The sequence below is a fragment of the Anabrus simplex genome, chromosome 2 (genome assembly GCF_040414725.1).
Source record: "Anabrus simplex isolate iqAnaSimp1 chromosome 2, ASM4041472v1, whole genome shotgun sequence".
NCBI lineage: Eukaryota > Metazoa > Arthropoda > Insecta > Orthoptera > Tettigoniidae > Anabrus > Anabrus simplex.
The window spans coordinates 458,294,116-458,313,727 of NC_090266.1; the positions used below are offsets into that span (position 1 = coordinate 458,294,116).

General features: G+C 38.3%; 1 protein-coding gene across 7 annotated transcripts in view; it reads right to left on the reverse strand.

The window, feature by feature from the left end:
* LOC136864187 (FHF complex subunit HOOK interacting protein 2A) overlaps positions 1–19,612 on the reverse strand; it is a 354,492-nt gene that overhangs the window by 255,938 nt on the left and 78,942 nt on the right. For all 7 annotated transcript variants that reach the window (XM_068226194.1, XM_068226197.1, XM_068226196.1 and 4 more), the window contains one exon: positions 3,523–3,716. In XM_068226194.1, coding sequence (XP_068082295.1) covers positions 3,523–3,716 — 194 coding nt within the window. The remainder of the gene's footprint in view (positions 1–3,522; positions 3,717–19,612) is intronic.

The window sequence follows — 19,612 nt, forward strand, 5'->3', positions numbered from 1 at the left end:
TCGAGAAAATAATCAATAAGATCAAGAACCAGTCTATATCTACTTTGAGTAGAGATACAACCTCTCAAGAAACTTGCACTGCATTTACGTTCAACAATATTTATATGGTCACTAACATATTTTGGAAACAGAATATGAATATTGCCTTTAATACCAATAATAATAATAACGACGATTCCATTTTCTATAATACACAGACAGTAAACCCCTATAACAGCTACCTGAATTCCGGTGTCTATAAACCTAAGTGCAATGATTGTGAAGCTATGTATTTTGGGCCGACTGGGAGGAATTTTAGTACAAGATATTTAGAACATGTTAATGCCTCAAAATATAATACATTTTTTTGGCCATAGCCCAACGTACGAGGGATGCAAATCATCAATTTACTACAATCAACCAACATATGAATATTCTGAGAACCACAGAAAAAGGCATAACGCTCAATATTTTTGAGAAATATTACATTCACTAAGAACAACATTTTGTTGCTATTTTTTGCTTTACATCACACCGACACATATAGGTCTTATGGCGACGATGGGAGAGAAAAGGGCTAAGACTGGGGAGGAAGTGGCCGTGGCCTTAATTAAGGTACAGCCCCAGCATTTGCCTGGTGTGAAAATGGGAAACCACGGAAAACCATCTTCAGGGCTGCCGACAGTGGGGTTCAAACTCACTATCTCCCGGATGCAAGCTCACAGCTGCGTGCCCCTAACTGCACGGCCAACTCGCCCAGTAGAACAAACTGTAACTTTAAATGAAATTGCAGAGAAGCCTAACATCCTATTTGATATTAATACTGTGCGTGTGTGTGTGTAAGTTTTACATTATATTTTCTCCTCCCTGGTTCTTTCTTTGATTTCGTAGTACACTAATCAGTTAATAGGATCTTTTCATTTCTTTTCCAGACATCGTTCCTGGTTTCAAATACATGGTCCATTGATAACCACCTCAACAATTTTGTTGGTCTGTAAGGATCTATTTTACGGATGCCCCCCTCATTCATGGTCGTACACCTCAGTTTTGGTGACTACCACAAGTTACAAGCTTCAATCAAGGACAGGTGTTTTACGCACCAATGTTCAATCAAGACTGTTATAGTTTGCAATTATGACTGTCTATCTGATTGTTAGTGTCAAGATCACTACACAGATTTATTTGGAGTGTTTTTTAAAGTGTTTATGTGTGTTTATTTTATCTAGGGTTCATGTTTTTAGACAGATTCAGGTGTTTAATGTTTTTATCTACCACTGATTATGATGGCTGATGATGTCCAAAAAGGCTGAAACTAGTACCAAAATAAAAAAATGAGGATATAACTGATACTAAGATATACAGTTGAACCTGACTTATACGTATATCAAGGGGAAGAGAAAAAACTATGTGTAACTCAGAATTATTTAGAAATCAGACTTACACAGTACATCACATATTTACTGAAAAACCAATGGAATAGACCTACATAAAATGCATTAAGAGAGAAAATATTATTTTGAACTTGATCCAGCCTTGAAGAAATCAGATAGATTGGCTTGTTTCACTTTTCTTGCATGAAGAGTATAAACCTCCTTTTGCAAACTTAGTAATGTATTCAAAGCATTTTCACTACAACTTTTCACACTGATGTAACGCCTACACACATAGACTGCACTTAACACTTCACTCAGTTCAGGTGTTTCAAGATTCAAGTCGTTATCTTCATCACTGTCACTATTGCTTGTAGCTGGTCCATCACAACCGCGTTGTTCACATACATCAGCAATAATCTCTTCATCCGGTAATTCTCCACATACAGCCAGATTATCATCAAAATGCACAAAAGTATAGAATTCTACACCCACCGGTAGCGTTAGCTCATTGCCAGACAAAATTTTGTCCCAATAACCATCACTTTCTGAACCACCACCTTTTCATCTAGGGTATAACTTTTCATTTTTACTGTCCTCCATGGCTAATCAAAAGCAACTGAATGACAAAACCACTGTTCAACAGTAAACACTAGATATTGGCACCGTACACATTTTACTTCTCCGTTGTTCCCACAAAAGAAATTCTTATATTCAAACAAATTTACTGTATTTTCTTTTGTTTCCGCACCAAAACCGCCCACTTTGCTTGTAATGTATCTTAATCTTTGGCGGCATTGTGAAGGTCAAAAAACGACGAAGGTATAGGAAGAGCAAGATAGAGAGTGAAGGGGACTCACTCGGTTGGCCTTTCTTACGCTGTCAATAAGTAAGGGTCAACAATGTCACTCGGCGAAACTCTTTGTTTTCTGTTTCAGCACCGAAACCCGAACGCTCTACTTCTGCTTACGCCAACAAAGAGGAAACTTTGTAAATACAGAAGTTTCTTTTAAAAAAGCACATGCTCATTACAATTACGCACAACTCAGTTATATTTCACTGACACTTAATACGTATAACAGCGAATTACAAATAAACGGATTACGTATAAATAAGGTTTAATTTTCACGCTTTTAAATTACATTTTTCCGGGACCTAAAGGAAATGACGTACAAATACAAATTACGCAGAACAGAGTTACTTATAAAGCAGGTTCAACTGTAGTTGTATTCACATGTGTTTGTATTGAACAGGTGGACCACTAGAACCAAATCATACATAATTGGTGTCAGTATAGATCAAAAATGAAACTTATAGCATAACTTCTAACTCTCAACACACAAATGTTGCAAACAAGTCTAATGTCTCAGCACACTTCAAGATGCTGCAATATTCTTTTTTCTTTGACAATATATATTGACTGCACATCATGTTGTATTGAATCATTTGTTCCTGTTAAGATTGCTACTGATGAAATTTAAATCACAAGCATCACAGCAACAGTATTAAGAGAATAAATCATAATATATAGTGTTTGAAATGCAGTGAGAAATGAGTAACATTTATAATTTTTTGGAATGAGGTTTTTACATGAAGGGGAAAAAAATCATACAGAGCTAGTTTTCACAAACCAGTAAGAAATAAGAATAACACAATCTATACACCTGACAAATTGTATGCCTAGAATAACAGATGGTAAGGTGATTACTTTCACTGTGTGTTGTCATTTTACAGGGAAATGTTGTCAATATGCTAAACAGATTTAAGTGAATCTACATTTAAACAAAGTAATGCAATAAAAGAGCAATGCATCATCATCATCATCATCATCAAACCCCAGTGTTAAACTGTTTCTACCGTCATGCAATTCACTTCTCACTCCTGAAATTGTACATATCCCATTAGCTATAGCAATGCCAAAAGAGGATCAAACAAGCACCGCAGATCAAATTTTCATGCATGGCCACATTACTGATACTAGAGCACTGCTAAGTTATATACACAAGAATAAAAAACATCTCAAAATCTGTACTGTATCACTCCATTTCAAAGCAAAAATAATCGAGAATTGTCCAACTGTAAGTCTATAATATTTACACCATCACATGCAACAATAAAAAGCAAACATCACAAAGTAAGCAAATACTCTAGGGGTTGAACTCATTGACCTTACCCCCAGTTGACTTGCATTTCATCTAGATCATTAGGATCTACATCCAATGGGATGGCACCATAGAGAGTTTGCAGTCGTGTAGCCAGAACCATGCACAGGTCGGAATGTTGGATAACCCAACGAGCAAACACATCAGATGGTAAAGATGTAATCACCATAAGCCCCTCGCAAGCTTTTACAGTTACTCTACTATCCTACAGACAGATGGAGAAGATGGGTTAGTAATTATCTACTTCTCTTAATCAACCTCTTCCAATCATTAAATAACCTAGCTCTCACACCATATTACCACATATGCAGTGTTTCAGTAATCAATGTTCTTCAGAAAATGATGATGATGGTGGCAGCAGTGGCAGAGAAGAGAAGTGTATAAACTATTAATGCTGTGCTGTTTAATCATTCAACTGTTATCGGTCTAGAGATACCAGACTGATAGAATTTTGATTATGATTCTTTAGTGTGCAGAAAAATCTATCAACTAGAACATCTAGCACTAGATAATTCTTAACTGCTGACTGTGTCAAGATTCAACTGAACAATCTTCAAGCACAAGAGGGGAGTTTCTAATCAATTGTACTACCATGGTGCACAAAACAAATAATGTACAACAGTTCAATACATTAATTAATTAGAAGAATTGCAATGACAATTCTCAGTTTCTTATAGTTACGTGGAATAATGTAACTTCATGGAGCATTTTCAACACTTTTGAAAATAATGAAAGTTAGATTTTTACAAAATGTAAACAGCTTTGTATATTCAAAACTGATGACAGCCGTATAGTTAAAGAAAGTATACTTGTACTTTTACGTGATGGCTAATATTGTGATCATAGCCTCCTCGGCTCCAGTTTTACACAGAATCTGAAAACATGGTTCATTTAAATTATCCTATATGCACTGGCTGGGAGGCGATCTACAACCAACTTGGTGAGAAAATAATGACTGCCACTCAGCTATCATGCCTAACACATCAAATTTTGACAACAGGACTCCATAAAATAATACTATAGAACAGAATGAGGGTCAGAGAGAACTCTAAGTGACTTATTATGACTTAGTAGTAGTGACAAGGGACTAAGGGAAGAGTAGAAAGTTATAATTAATGTTCATTTTTAAATGGAACTCTTATTCAATCTGTTTATTTTAGGGAAGTCCTCTGAAGGTAAAATTCATACCAACATCAAAAAATAGCACAGTCCTAGTGTTTTTATTCAAGAAAGATGGGTCTTAGGTCAATTGGTTTTATTTATGTACAGTAAACCATAATACACTAATTTTCTATATCTTATGGTACTTGGGCAGTAAGGAAATAACCCAGTGAAAGGTGTAGAAGGAATCTGGTAGTACATAAAGCAAAATGTTTAGCATAAATAATATTCACATAGTTTGCATAAAGACAACAAATATCTCAAAGAATATTCGAGGTTGTTAATATTTTGTGTGTGGTGTAAGGGCAACAGAAAACTTGGGATCAACTTTATAGAACTGAACAGAATTGTAGGTGCAAAGAAGGCATACATGGGCGCCCGCAAGGGGGGGCAAAGGGGGGCACTTGCCCCCCCTGGAATTCTAAAAATGTTGATGTTGAATTGTTATCATACCAGATTATTTCATAAACTGAACTTACTGACAGTCATCTAGCATCTGTTATAACTAGAAATTTCTGTAAACAATTTAATGTTGCTGACGTTATATTGGTTTTATATTCAAGAAAATTGTTAATGTGCCCCCCCCCCCTCCCCCTGGAAAAGACCCTGCGGGCGCCCATGAAGGCATAATATAACAGGTAGGATTTAAAATCAATAAAGACATATTACACAAATGGCAATGCTTGATCAAAAATGTATTGTACATTTGGTGAAAAAGTTGGAGGGATTTTGGGAGAAAATATTTCCAACTAAAATTGTTCATAATATTGCTTTATTTAGGCCAAGGTACCTAAAATGCTCCCCTAAAATAAAATAAAACATTTTCACTTTTAGTACTGGTAATAATTATATCCAGTAATTCTGCAGTGCATTAATAAATGCTGAGATAATACTACTTACATAGTTTTTTTCTAAATGAAACAATACAGTTTCCTAACTGTAATTATTCATATTGAAAATCTGGGATGAATTATTTCCAAATACTCAGTTTACAAGTCATAGGCATCTCTCTTAATATTAACTGCCCTCTTAATATTAACTGACAATCACGTTGTGATTGTACACCCTACGTATGAATCATGTTTTTAAATAATGTTATTGGTTTTACACTCCTCTAGTTACTTTTATGGTTTTTGGAGATGCTAAAGTGCCAGAATTTTGTCCTATAGGAGATCTTTGTACCTGTAAATCTACGGATACGATGCTGGCGTATCTGAGCACCTTCAAACACCACCGAACTGACCTAAGGATTAAACCTACCAACGTGGGCTCCAAATGCCAGTGCTGAACTGACTGAGCCACTTAGCCTGGCTCACAATTTTTTAACATAAGTTCTTCCTTACACTTGTGACCTTTGTTAATTCTGATGATGATGATGATGCTTGTTGTTTAAAGGGGCCTAACATAGAGGTCATCGGCCCCTAATGGTACGAAATGAAAGAACAAATATGTCAAATTCATCCACTGACCAAAAAAAAAAAAAAAATAATAATGTAGTCATGAAGAATGAATGGATGGACATGAACCCAAAAAAAAAAAAAAATACAGTGGATCAGACTCAAAGATCATACATAATTGATTACTGACCAAGGGACCACTCATAAAGCACGATGATGCTTGATGTCAAAAGGGGTGCAAAATCCATGTCTAAGGCCCCACAGAATGGTACATGTCGCGAGTAAAGTAGAACCATGGTATTGGCATGTTGGGGTACTAATCAAAAGTAGCGAAACTCACGGTGTTCCACACAAGACGGTACTACTCACAAGTATTATACTTCGTACAGGTAACGCAGACCTATGGTGTTTCTCACACAATGGCGCCACTCATAGCCAACGCAAACCAATGAGTTTCCTCACCTAGGTGTACTAGGCACGGATGCCGGTCCCACGGGCCCCGTGGTGTTCCTCACAGAGTGGATACTAATCAAAGGCAATGCAGACCCATGGTGTCGCTCATATAGTGGTACAACTCACAGGCTACGCCCAGACCCGTGGTGGTGCTCACATGGGTACGACGCACGGGTACTGGAAACCCCCAGGCCACGCTCATGACTACTACTAAACACAAACCCATTTCGTACCGAACATAGTGGTACAACTCGCAAGTATAGGCAACCCATGGTGTTCCCCGCGTGATGGTACGAATCAAAAGTAGTTTCATGGTTCTAATTCAATCATCCCTTGGTCGCCCCTTTTAGTCGCCTCTCACGACAGGCAGGGGATACCGTGGGTGTATTATTCGTCAGCCTCCCCCACCCACAGGGGGGGTGTGTTTGGTCCGCGAGAGGTATTTTATTTCCCTCAAGTCCGCCGGCAAGCCGGTTAGGACCCCCCTATCCGCCACCTGGGACGCGCCACGTGGGAGTATCACCTCTCCCCCTGCTACGCCTGCGTAGCAGGTTCATGGTTTGTTCATTCTACTATATTAATAAATACATTTCTTCTCGGTTGGCCATTGGTTGTGGCATCATGTGTTGTTTGAGTCATCAGTCCAGAGACTGGTTTGATACAGCCCTTCATGCCACCCTATCCTGTGCTAACTTTTTCATTTCTACGTAACTATTGCATCCTACATCTAATCTAATCTGCTTGTCATATTCATACCTTGGTCTACTCCTACCGTTCTTACCACCTACACTTCCTTCAAAAACCAACTGAACAAGTCCTAGGTGTCTTAAGATGTGTCCTATCATTCTATCTCTTCTTCTCGTCAAATTTAGCCAAATCGATCTCCTGTCGTCAATTCGATTCAGTATCTCTTCATTCGTGATTTGATTTATCAATCTCACCTTCAGCATTCTTCTGCAACACCAAATTTCAAAAGCTTCTATTCTCTTTCTTTCCGAGCTAGATATTGTCCATGTTTCACTTCCATACAACGCCACGCTCCATACGAAAGTCTTCTAAAACATCTTTCTAATTCCTATATCAATGTTTGAAGTGAGCAAATTTCTATTCTTAAGAAAGCTCTTCCTTGCTTGCGCTAATCTGCATTTTATATCCTCCTTACTTCTGCTCATCATTAGTTATTTTACTACCCAAGTAACAATATTCATCTACTTCCTTTGAGACTTCATTTCCTAATTTAATATTTCCTGCATTACCTGCCTTCATTCAACTGCACTCCAGTACTTTTGTTTTGGACTTAGATTTATTTTCATCTTGTACTCCTTACCCAAGACTTCGTCCATACCATTCAGCAGCTTCTCAAGATCTTCTGCAGTATCAGATAAAATAACAATATCATTGGCAAATCTCAAGGTTTTGATTTCCTCTCCTTGGACTGTGATTCCCTTTCCAAATTTCTCTTTGATTTCCTTTACTGGCTGTTCTATGTAAACACTGAAAAGAAGCGGGGACAAACTGCAGCCTTGCCTCACACCTTTCTGGATTGCTGCTTCTTTTTCAAAGCCCTCGATTCTTATCACTGCAGACTGATTTTTATACATTAACCCGGCTCAAGGGAGATAGGGTCACCGTCCCTAAACTTCACTTGAGTAATTCTTGTCTGGCGCATCCACATTGCAGGGGTGGGTATCCTCCACGTCAGTAGGCCGGTGTGAAGGTGAGCTAAGTCCAGACAGGGACCCAGTCTTGCGGGATCTTAACAGCATCTTAGGCAGAGAAGGAGACCTTCAGAATGGCAAAGATGGTGGATGAGACAACCCATCCTTTCTGGGAAAAATCAGACGAGAAAACCACTGCCTTGTGGAGAAGAGGGATCTTCAAAGGATAAGAGAATAAACCCCAAAAGAAAATCCTCAGATGCGTTAGGCTTAGCAGGTCAGCAGATGAGTAAATTTGTACTTGCTTTCAACTATACTACAAGCCTCGGATGGAAGTTTAACACATTGGAGACGCCGCTTGTAGAAACTGCGACTTCAATAAGATACTGTCGAACGCTTCTATAAGCATAAAATATACTAGTTATGAGCATAAGTTGAGAGATCTTCTTTCAAGGCATTGATAACACAGCCACGTTCCTACATAACCTAAGGCTGCGTCATCGTTGACTCTCAGCTGTGAAATGGGCGGGAAAGTACGTACGGTACATGCGGTCAGGAAGAGTGTGTGTTCGAGGGGCAGACTTGTTTGCATAATTCTTGTGAATATTTAGCATGTCTAATTCAAGTGTACCAAATTTCGACAATGAATCCATAATGGATGTTCTTATGGAAGACATGATGTCTGAAAATGAGGATAACAATTACACACTAAGTAAACATGATGATTCTGGTGCTTCAGGTTGGTAAATGTAGAAAATGAGCTAATTTCAAATTGGTGTGAAGTGTAACGTAGTTTTTCATCGCTTCCTTGAAGTGGGTTCTGCAATACTATTTTATACCGCTTCCTAAAAATGTGCGTGTTTCCCGTGTACCTGCAGCAACTCGATGCAACACCGTCGTTAATCAAAGAACAGTGGGAATTCAAATTCCTTGTTGTAAACAAGAATACCGGTGTCAATTGACTAATTAGGTTAGAATCTGCATTAGTGTGTTTCAGTAGATGTGCCCACAAAGTCAAATTTCGAAATATTAACCGAACTGGCATCCATAGCTGCGTCAGATTTTTTTCGTTTGTAAAACATGTTATTTTCATAAATTTATATTTTAAAATTGCTGCCCTATTATGATACTTAAAACTAATTTTTGTGTAGAAAAAAGTGTGATCTTGCTATGCATTCCAAAAGTTGTTATAATCATGACTTACCCTAGCATTGAAAAATTTTCACAAACCATAAAAAAAAATCCTGCGATTTCTGGAGGATAGCACATTCAAATATGGCCGTCTCCAATGTGTTAAAAATGGAAATGGAATTGACAAGTCTCTGGTTACAATTGCACGCATGTCCTCCTTGTGGGAGCATCGAACTTATCTCAACAGAAGAAGTCTCCGTGGCAATTCACAATAGTAAAGTCAAGAAAGCATGTGGACCTGATTCAATATTTAATGAACATTTAAAATCAGCAGCCCCTATTCTTTTGGAAACATGGACAGCCCAGATGAACGAATGCATTCTTCAAGGCAGAATACCCGATTCATGGAGGAAATCTACTATCAAAATGCTCTATAAGGGAAAAGTTGACCCTAGTGATCCTAACTCGCACAGAGAGATTTCCTTAGAAAACACACTTTTCAAGATTTTCACCAAAATACTGATGGAAAGACTGACAAAGATAGTCGATGACCCCATCGCGGGCGAGCAATTTGGATTTAGGAAAGAGAGATTAACCCTGCAAGCAATACAGTTATTGTTGGAGCAGTGGCGGCGCGTGACTTTCGTCACTGGGGGTTCAACAGAAGGAAAAATACCCCCCTCAATATCTCCCCTCCCCCCTGTCACCTGTGCCATGACTAAGTTCAGAGAATGGGCATAACGGTGCACATAATGTGCATGCCTAAAATCTTCCCTGATGAGAACTTGCACCCTGAATGGTGACCACTCATTACATTTGCTCCATCGTAACCTTGTGAAATCACCTTCTCTATTATCCACAACTTCGCTCAAAGAAAATTTTAAACACTCTGCTATTGTCTTAGCATCATGACTAGAAGGTAGATGAAACCCCAGAATCTTTCAACTGGCTTACCGTTGGGAAGAATGATAACAAATTGTGCTGTAGTTGATATATCGGTGGTCTCATCTGCGATTACCGAAATGAAGTGCGCTGCGGTGATTTCTTTTTTTTTTTCTCACGACAGATTTCATACATGCACGAAACCAAATCATTCTGAATGTCTTTCGAGGTGCCTTTGAAAACAGTAGCTTTGTACAGATGGTCTCTTAATGCAACGTCAATTTCAGAACTAAAATTGACGAGGCCTGGAAATATGCCAGGATTCGACGATTCACTTGTTTCGTCATGCCCATGCAATGCCTTCTCAAACGCGCCACAGCACATAACGAATTTTCCGTACTTGGTCGTTGTTTCTTTCCACAGACTGCCTGTAAGCACAGTCAAATTACTGACGGTTATCGTGTCTTCCCAGGAGATCGAATTGTAACTGGGCAAGCATATGAGATTTAGAAGTTCTGTGTTTCTTTATTATTATTATTATTATTATTATTATTATTATTATTTTTGGACAAATATCCTATATCTGCCACTCCGACTTTGGTCCAAGTCCCTTCGCTTTCATCACTCATGAATCATAAAAAAGGAAAACAAATCAACATGTTAGTAATTTCGCACCCACATATCCACTCGATTCTTTTATACGGTATAAATCCATTCTGAATTCACGCACGATTTCATTACTTTTACTTTTAGGATGCCTCGTTATATCAAGATCAGGCATTGGGCGTCCGGCATCCTTAATCTTTAGTTTACGCTCAAGAGAGAGAGAGAGAAAAGAAAAGTTTGTCTTCTTAAGTATCATATCACCGTTCAAACTCATTATGTAGCTCCTTACCTTTCCCGGGAACAAAAATTATGGACGCAACTACAGTGCACAAAAATACACACACGGAGAATATTGTAACTTCTTTATGTCCTAAAAATTAAGTTTCTGAACGGCACAACAGTGCAGAAAAACACTCACACGCTTGCACAGCGTGCAATAATATTAGGAATTATGATAACTATTGCAAACTGTTGTAAACACTAGCATCACACTTGAAAAACAGAGTAAACTTTAGGGATGTATGTCCGCAATGTTGGTAACTTAATTTTAAGAACTCCTGTGGCTAGGCAATTAGCGTTTTCTTTGGTATTACATTCCCGCTACTCTTTGCCTCGGCGATTTTTAAGTTAATTTTCTCTCAAAAAGTAATTATTCCAAAGAAGGCAAATGAACAGATGTTTAGTAAATATTGATGTATTTGGGAAAAGACATCAATTGGAATTTGGCAGTTTAATGTGACTGCTGGCAGTAATGATGCTCTTCAACACTAGCGCTAATTATGTGCACTATTTTCTGCTACGTAGTTGAATTCCTGTAAGGGCAACAGATGGCAGGCACATACTTACCCCAACACAAGGTCAGTCTAGACAGACCTTGCCCCAACACCCCCCGACAACACGACTGGAGAGAGTGGCATATTGCGCATGCGTAAACCAAGGATATCTGTTTCTGCGATATCCTGGTCTTGTCTACGTGCCGGCCGATGTCCCCCCGCACCTCGCCACTCCCTTCGCCCAGGTACGGACGGAGAGATTTCCTTCCAAGGGGGTTCATTCCAGACAAGTATCCAGCCACGAAGAGTGCGCAGTTTACATGAATTGAAAGCCAGTACAAGTATATTACGGATAGATGGGCTAAGCAAGAGCTTCGAGATTGACAAGGGAGTTATGAATATTAAGTAGTTGAATAAAATTTGATATAAACTGGAGGTTCATTGCTCCATTGCGCTATACCAGAAACCGCCACTGTGTTGGAGAACATTTAAGACGCCTTACAGGTACCCAAAAACAAACTGTATGTTGTCTTCGTTGACTTTACAAGAGCTTTCGAGAGAATCAACAGAACAATGGTGATAGAAAAACTAATATCAAAGTTTGGCAAAGATAACTACATTGTACACCTTGTCAACAACATGCTAAACAATAATCAAGTGGAAATAGATGACAGCGTAACCAAATTGAAGCCTATAGAGCAACTGAGTGGAGTCTTACAGGGTGACCCATTAAGCCCCCTACTCTTCAACATAGCGACAGCAGACATTACTCAAGTGGTGGAGCCTGGGAGAGTGAAGACGCTGATTTATGCAGATGATGCAGCTATGTTCTCAAGTTCCAGAGAGGAATTACAAAACATTGAATTGACTGACTGACTGACTGGGCCAATAGAAACGACCCTCAAATAAATACCTTGAAAACAGTCACGATGACCTTCATAAGAGGAGGAAAAATAGCCAAGGAAGATGTACTGTACCTGAATGATGAATCACTTTGCAATGTTACCTTCTTCAAATATCTAGGCATAACAATACAGATTCAAGGGAAAACTTTCACCCTTCACATCAAAGATAAGGAAGTCAGTGCTATTAAGGCCATGCAAGATATCACCAAATTACATGACTTGTCCGTAGAGATGGCATTGAAACTTTTCAAAGCAAAGGTTGTCCCTGTCATAACGTATGGTCTCAGTCTTATTTGGGATAATCTCAGTAATTTAAAAGATCTGGAGAAAGTTAAAGCCATCTACTTCAAGAAAGTGCTACTGTATGCTTGTCAAAATACACTCCATCATGACTCACTTATGAGCTAGTTCAGGAACCTTTCTTCATTGAAGATCTCAGATCAATTTTACAACTGCCATCAATGGAACATTATTCCCAACTGCTCCTAGAGCTCCAGCAAAAAAAGAAAGAAATCCCTTTAGATTTCTACTCCACGGCAGCAATGACATCCACAGAATGGAAAGGTCCAGGCTACGAGCTTTATCACACCGTAACACGCTTTGCGATCCATGGTTTTCATCACAAGATCTGCACAATGAAAGTGTACCATCACCCATATATAGACTCTTCTTTGTACAGAAAGACTAGTGTCATTATGAGAGCTCTGCTCCGAGTGATTTTATGTATTATTTTATGCACATTGTGCACTCTTCTCGCATTAATATTTTATCTACTAATTCACAGGTTACTATATTGTTTGTTGGCGAGATACACTGTGTCCCTCATCAACATTTTCACTGCAAAGCCTAGGCCAAAATTGTGAAAAGTTACAATCAAATTGTTACGATTTAGGCCTCTACGTACTCAAAATAATTAATAAGTATAATTACAGAACCACCTAATCGATACTTTATTTTTTGCGTTGGGCAAAATTAAATATACATTATCACTCACAGAACATGTTTCGAGCACTTAATGGTCATCATCGGCTGTATAAGGAAAAATTAGATGAAAAATATTGGACAATAAGCACAAGCGTTAATCTTTAGGTTATGGAAAAAATATCAACACAGCAAATATTTTTTCCATAACCTAAAGATTAACGCTTGTGCTTATTGTCCAATATTTTTCATCTAAGTTTTCCTTATACAGCTGATGATGACCACTAAGTGGTCGAAAAATGTTCTGTGAGTGATAATGTATATTTAATTTTGCCCAACGCAAAAAATAAAGTATCGATTAGGTGGTTCTTTAATTATACTTGTTGATTATACTCATCAATACGGTCATGAAGTGGACAACTTACAATACTCAAAATAACTGACGACACTCAGTGGCGACTCCTGACTTCTGACTTCTGGTTTAGAGGATGAAACAAAAAAAGAAAATAATGCAAATATCAACGCATACACATCGTTATTCCAAACACATTTTTCAAGAGAAAACAACAAACAAGGCCAACAGAAAAGCTTATTTAAGATCTCACATCCACTAACCAATATTTCTGTTGAAAGGACGAACACACGACTTAAGTTGTGTAGTTACATTCAGAGTTGGATGTGGTTGCCCTTCATTTATAATGCTGCTTTTCTCTGTAAAAGAAGGTATACTAAATGGTTTTCTTAATAATCGTTCAATTACACAATGGTTAGAATTCAATTCGGGTTGCACGGTAGAAACGCGTGACCCTGGCGCTCCTACATCCATGCCTACTGAACTACTCTCTGATCGGTGTGATGTCATTTCAAAATTGCATCATTCCCGCATTTTCTTTGTTTGATATTTACATTACAAGCACATGAATCTAAATCATTTATATTACAACAACACAGATTTGTCATATATCATCATTTACAGCACAAGAACAGAACCAATCACAAGCAAGAACTCCAGTATTTCACAAAATAGCAAATACACCCCGGCCACATGAGATAAATTACAGGATTTTTACCTTGCACCGCCCTCTTGACAGATGTGGCTGTTCGTTCCGCATTCCAACTCCACAAAAGAGATCAACAACACCCAGCAAGGGTACAATGCTTGTGCTGCTATCTCTGTAGTAGTTTTTCAAATCAAATCAAAATACTTTATTGTATTTGCAAATGAGGTTTTTACCTCGGTGGCAAATGATATACAAAAATACATTGTTCTCAACAACTGAATTTTAAATTAAAAAGAAAAGAAGACATTTTCCCAAATTACGGTATTATACATTATATTATCAATTTTTCTATTAAACACACAGCTTATCCTTAATAAATTTATATTATTTACAAAATTGTACTCAAGTTACATGAATAATCAACTGATACACAGTATGTGGAATCACTTTAAAAAAAATACTATACAACTCCTGTAAGATTTAAATTTACATTACTTTTTAACCCATTTTGGTACCTAATGTGCATAATGTTTGGCAATTAATAGCAGTCATTAGCCAGCCACGCTCGTTTCATCCATCTCTGAGTATCGATAACTGTGCGTTTGATTTTATATAAATAATTTCCATTAAAGTATGAACATATTTATTTTTCATTGAAAATACAGGTGGTATAACACATCAATCGCATGTATGGTAAATTTGCCACTGCGATACATAATCTTCAAACACATCATTACTATCTCCCAATTCATCTATTTCACTATCAGAGTCATCTGTTTTAAAGTCCTGCAAAGCACCCAGTTCATTAGCTCACACTCATTCGATCCTCATAGCTTCAGTCTTCACCCAATTGTAAGCTAGGAAAGGTGTTCTCTGTGGTTTATTTGTGCATTATTGCATGTTAAAATAAATCTTTTTTACAATTGGCTTTACGTCACACCGACACAGATAGGTCTTATGGTGACGATGGGACAGGAAAAGGCTAGGAGTTGGAAGGAAGAGTCCGTGCCCTTAATTAAGATACAGCCCAGCATTTGCCTGGTATGAAAATGGGAAACCACAGAAAACCATCTTCAGGGATGCCGACAGTGGGGTTCAAATCCACTATCTCCCGGATGCAAGCTCACAGCTGAGTGCCCCTAACCGCATGGCCAATTCGCCTGGTTTAAAATAAATCAACAGATACATGTCTGTCTTTAAAATGGACGATTATGAAAAAGAAGAGGAAAGAATTCACAACTTATTGTTGGAGGTTCTGGAATCAGATCAAAAATCAGATGTAAGGTTTTTCAGGTGTTTGCTCTATTAACCAGCGTTTTGTCTATTAATGCTGGGACAGTCTATTAACGCTGGTTAATAGAGCAAATGCCTGGAAAACCTTACATCTGATTTTTGATCTGACTTTTGACATGCTCTATTGGTGGAAAAGTATCTAATCCCTCCATGGGAACTTAGAATTTCCATTCCAGGAGGTTCTGGATTCACATGAACATAGCAGCCAATCATACATTACACATGATGAAGCCGAAGAAGATAATGTTGTAACCGATGAGATTCGGAAGTTCAATGAATGTATTTCTTCATTTGCTAGTAGCAATGGTACAGATTACAGAGGTGCGCAAGATCAGTACCTCCCTGTGGCCCACATTTCGGAAACCTGAGGTATTCTCCTGTGTGTGATGCCTATGCCATGACGAATATAAGAACCAAGTGTGATTACTCATCGAGTTCAGGCGCGCCCCGCCAGGCAGCGCTAGAGTTCGGTGGCTCCACAATACCTATCAGCTGTTCTTAGGAATGGTGACACAGGAAACGTATTACTCCGTAACTGATAAGTATATACACTGTCTTTTATAAAAAAAATGAGAGATTACAATTAAAATGCCACGGCAGAGAACAATGGAAAAATATCACACACGGAAATAAGAGCTACGACTTTCATCACATGTTGCGAAAAGCACAAGTTACTCGAGTGTATATATACATATACATAGCATATTAAAAAGCACCCATGAACTATTTAAAGGTAATACTCTACTTACCATCTCAGTTTGTCGGTTACTGGACTTTCGAAAGCTTCCGTGAAGATTTGGCGGATGTTCGAGATTGTAAATCTCGCCGGATTTCTTTCACTCTGAAGAAAAATCTGCATTTCAGATAATGATAAACAAGTCTGGGGATTATATCCATAATATGTTGAAGACAACAGCCAGCACCTGAAGGATCAACTGAAATTTTGTCTATAGAATCGATACAATCAAAAAATATTTCGCTCCACATCGATTTTGAGTTCAGTTTTTCACTAATTACTTTCTCGGCCTGGAAAAGAATGTCACATATACTTTTGGAAGGGCGTGTTAAAAACACTTCATTATTGCTTGAACCGTAGTCTTTTATTTCGGAGAGAACTGAAAATGTACTATGATTATTATCACGTAGAGAATGGGCACAGGACGAACACTTAATAAATTTAGAAGAGTGCTTAACAACGTACCCAGCCAAATGGTACACTAAACACTTCTCAATCGAAGAGTTTCGAACTGCGCTATCAAATTCAGGTACAGAGCTTTCCCAGTCTTCGATATTTACTGCATTTTGAACCACGATTTTTTGCTTAATGGAAGTTTCCACTGATTGTTTCACTGTCTCATTATGCATTTCCACATTCCGGGCTAACATACGCATCTGATTAACATACGAGGTCAAGATCGGCTCCCGTTTAGGTTCGCAATTTCCTCCTACATTTAAAGCCTGCTTTATAGGGACATAGACACATTGAAGTAGATGCAAATGAAGGAAATCTATTGTCGATGGATGATCATCTGAACTGAAAGAACGCATAATTCCGAAGTGCCGTTCCAAGGGATCCTGGGTGAGCTTTCCTGTTAACACATACTTATAACCTCTTTCCCAAAGCCATTCAGACATTTCCAAAGTACTCTGTAGGGTTACCATAAGTGATTCCAAGGTTCTGTTGGAGGCAAAGGTGTTATTAGTAGATCTCACAGTTTGAAGAAAATTAACAAGAACTGTATGAGAAGGTGAACCTCTACGAAGAGCCTGAGAAGGGATGAATGCATTTAGTGCATCAGCAACAATATTTATATCGCTGGTAAATGTTTCAGTGTCCTCACTACCTTGTAATCCTGCCAGTCCCATTTCGCGATAAAATTTCATACCTTTGGCAACACTATCACTAAAAAGTTGGAAGGCAAGCCTAGCATTCATTCTCTGGAACGATGATGGGTCTAAATGAGCAACTGTCAGCTTGGGGCAGGCTCTAAGTCCAGCATATCCTGATAGATCTTCTTTGAACAGTTCCCTATAGAAATTGAAATTAATGATTTTGTCGTTATAGTGAAGTTCTACTTTATCATGAAAGTGGTTTCTTATGCATTTCAATACATGCACGAAGTCGGAGAAAGCCCAGATCTTTCTCTTAACATCTGCAGGATTAATGATGTGAGGTTGTAGAGAACTTGTCTTGCCACTGATTCCTAACGATTTCCAGGCCTTTTTATTTGTCTGACTACCATCACAAGTAAATCCAACCACCCTCGCCCCAGCCTCTTCTAACTGCAAAATCACCTGTATTAGAATTTTTGCGAGAATGTCTCCTGGAGTAGCATTTCTGCATGCATAAACAGCAACTGGTTGCACCCAATTATGCATAAAAGGTACGAACATGAACACTAGAGCGTGATTTGCAAGCAAGTTTTTCTGGAGGTCTGGCGTGTGTTCACCTAAATCAACTAATCCATCTACTTTATGGGAAAAACTATTGAACTGGATTTCTTCTCTTAGCTTAACTTCATCAAAAATAACAACACCATAACGTGAATTATCATTTTCATCCTTAAGAAAATCTGAAATAGCATTTATGCTATGCGAATTAACTCCATAAGGGCACTTAAGCCCTTTACAAAGTTTTCTCAAGTGACTTTCTGAGGGCAGAGGCAAGAGGTCATGTCGCCGACAATGACGGAATCCTTTCGGTGATTTTATTCTCAACAATAAACTCTCTAAAATGAATTCATTGCTGTACCTCATTCCATTAGAAGATTTCACCTGGCATTTCTTAAGCATGGTATCGATTATCATCTTTTCCTTCTTGCTAAGGTGTTCGTTATCTCTATAATTAAATTCCTGTGTATTTCTAACCTGCTTCTCCAGTAAATTAATTCTCGATTTTGCTGCGTTTAGACTGGACCTAGCTCGAATTAAATTTCGATTAGCATTTTTTAGGCGCCTTTTGAGCGATAATATTGTCTTTTCGGCATCAGAAAGCACACTAGCATAACCCAAATTTTGATCAACATTAGACTGACCTTTTAATTCTCCATTTGCTGCTACACTCGCGTCTTCAATCTTCTTTCTTCTCCTAGTGGTGTCTAGATTCTTTTTCCTGTTGGGAGTTTCACGGGACTTAATCTCACTTGAAAGGTATTTCGGCAAATTAGGGAAAATGTGAGGCACTGCTCCTGGACGTAATTTCCATCTATCACGAGGCATAACCACTTTTTCACCATTCACTATAAAGTTATCTGATTTTACTATCAAATCATCAGAGAAATGAACTTGACAAATTCTACTTCTACGCGTTAACACAGTATCCTTTCGTGGAATAGCTCTGGCCCATTTTTCAAATTTATTTATATCCTTCGGTGGTGAAAAGAATTTTATACCATTAACTATTCTACCATAGCCTGACTTACAGCCAGGCACAAAACAGTACGGCATGTTGAACTATTAATTTAATCAGACCACTAACACACGTGCTTTAAGTGCACAACACACAATGAACTTAGTTTAGGAACTGAAAACAAAGGAAATTCAACTTGTTGACTTGAAATATCTCGCACATCAACATCTCCCGCACTTTCCAACACATGGTTTGCCGGTCTACTGAAGCACGCGTTGGATTCCGACGTTTGCAGTGCTCCCAGTGGCGGGTCCACAAACTACCACGCTATAACAGTTGAGTAATCACACTTGGTTCTTATATTCGTCATGCCTATGCTCTGAGAACTAGTCTACTAATACTCATTCAGTACACATGGATTCGCCAACCCAGAAAATAAAGCTCTTTTTTTGTAACGGCTAGATGATACAGATGAGAAATTACCTTTGAATAATTAAGTTGATATTAATTTATTAAAAGGTCACCACCTTCCTGATGATGATCCCCTTGCATGGTGAAGAAATAACAGCAC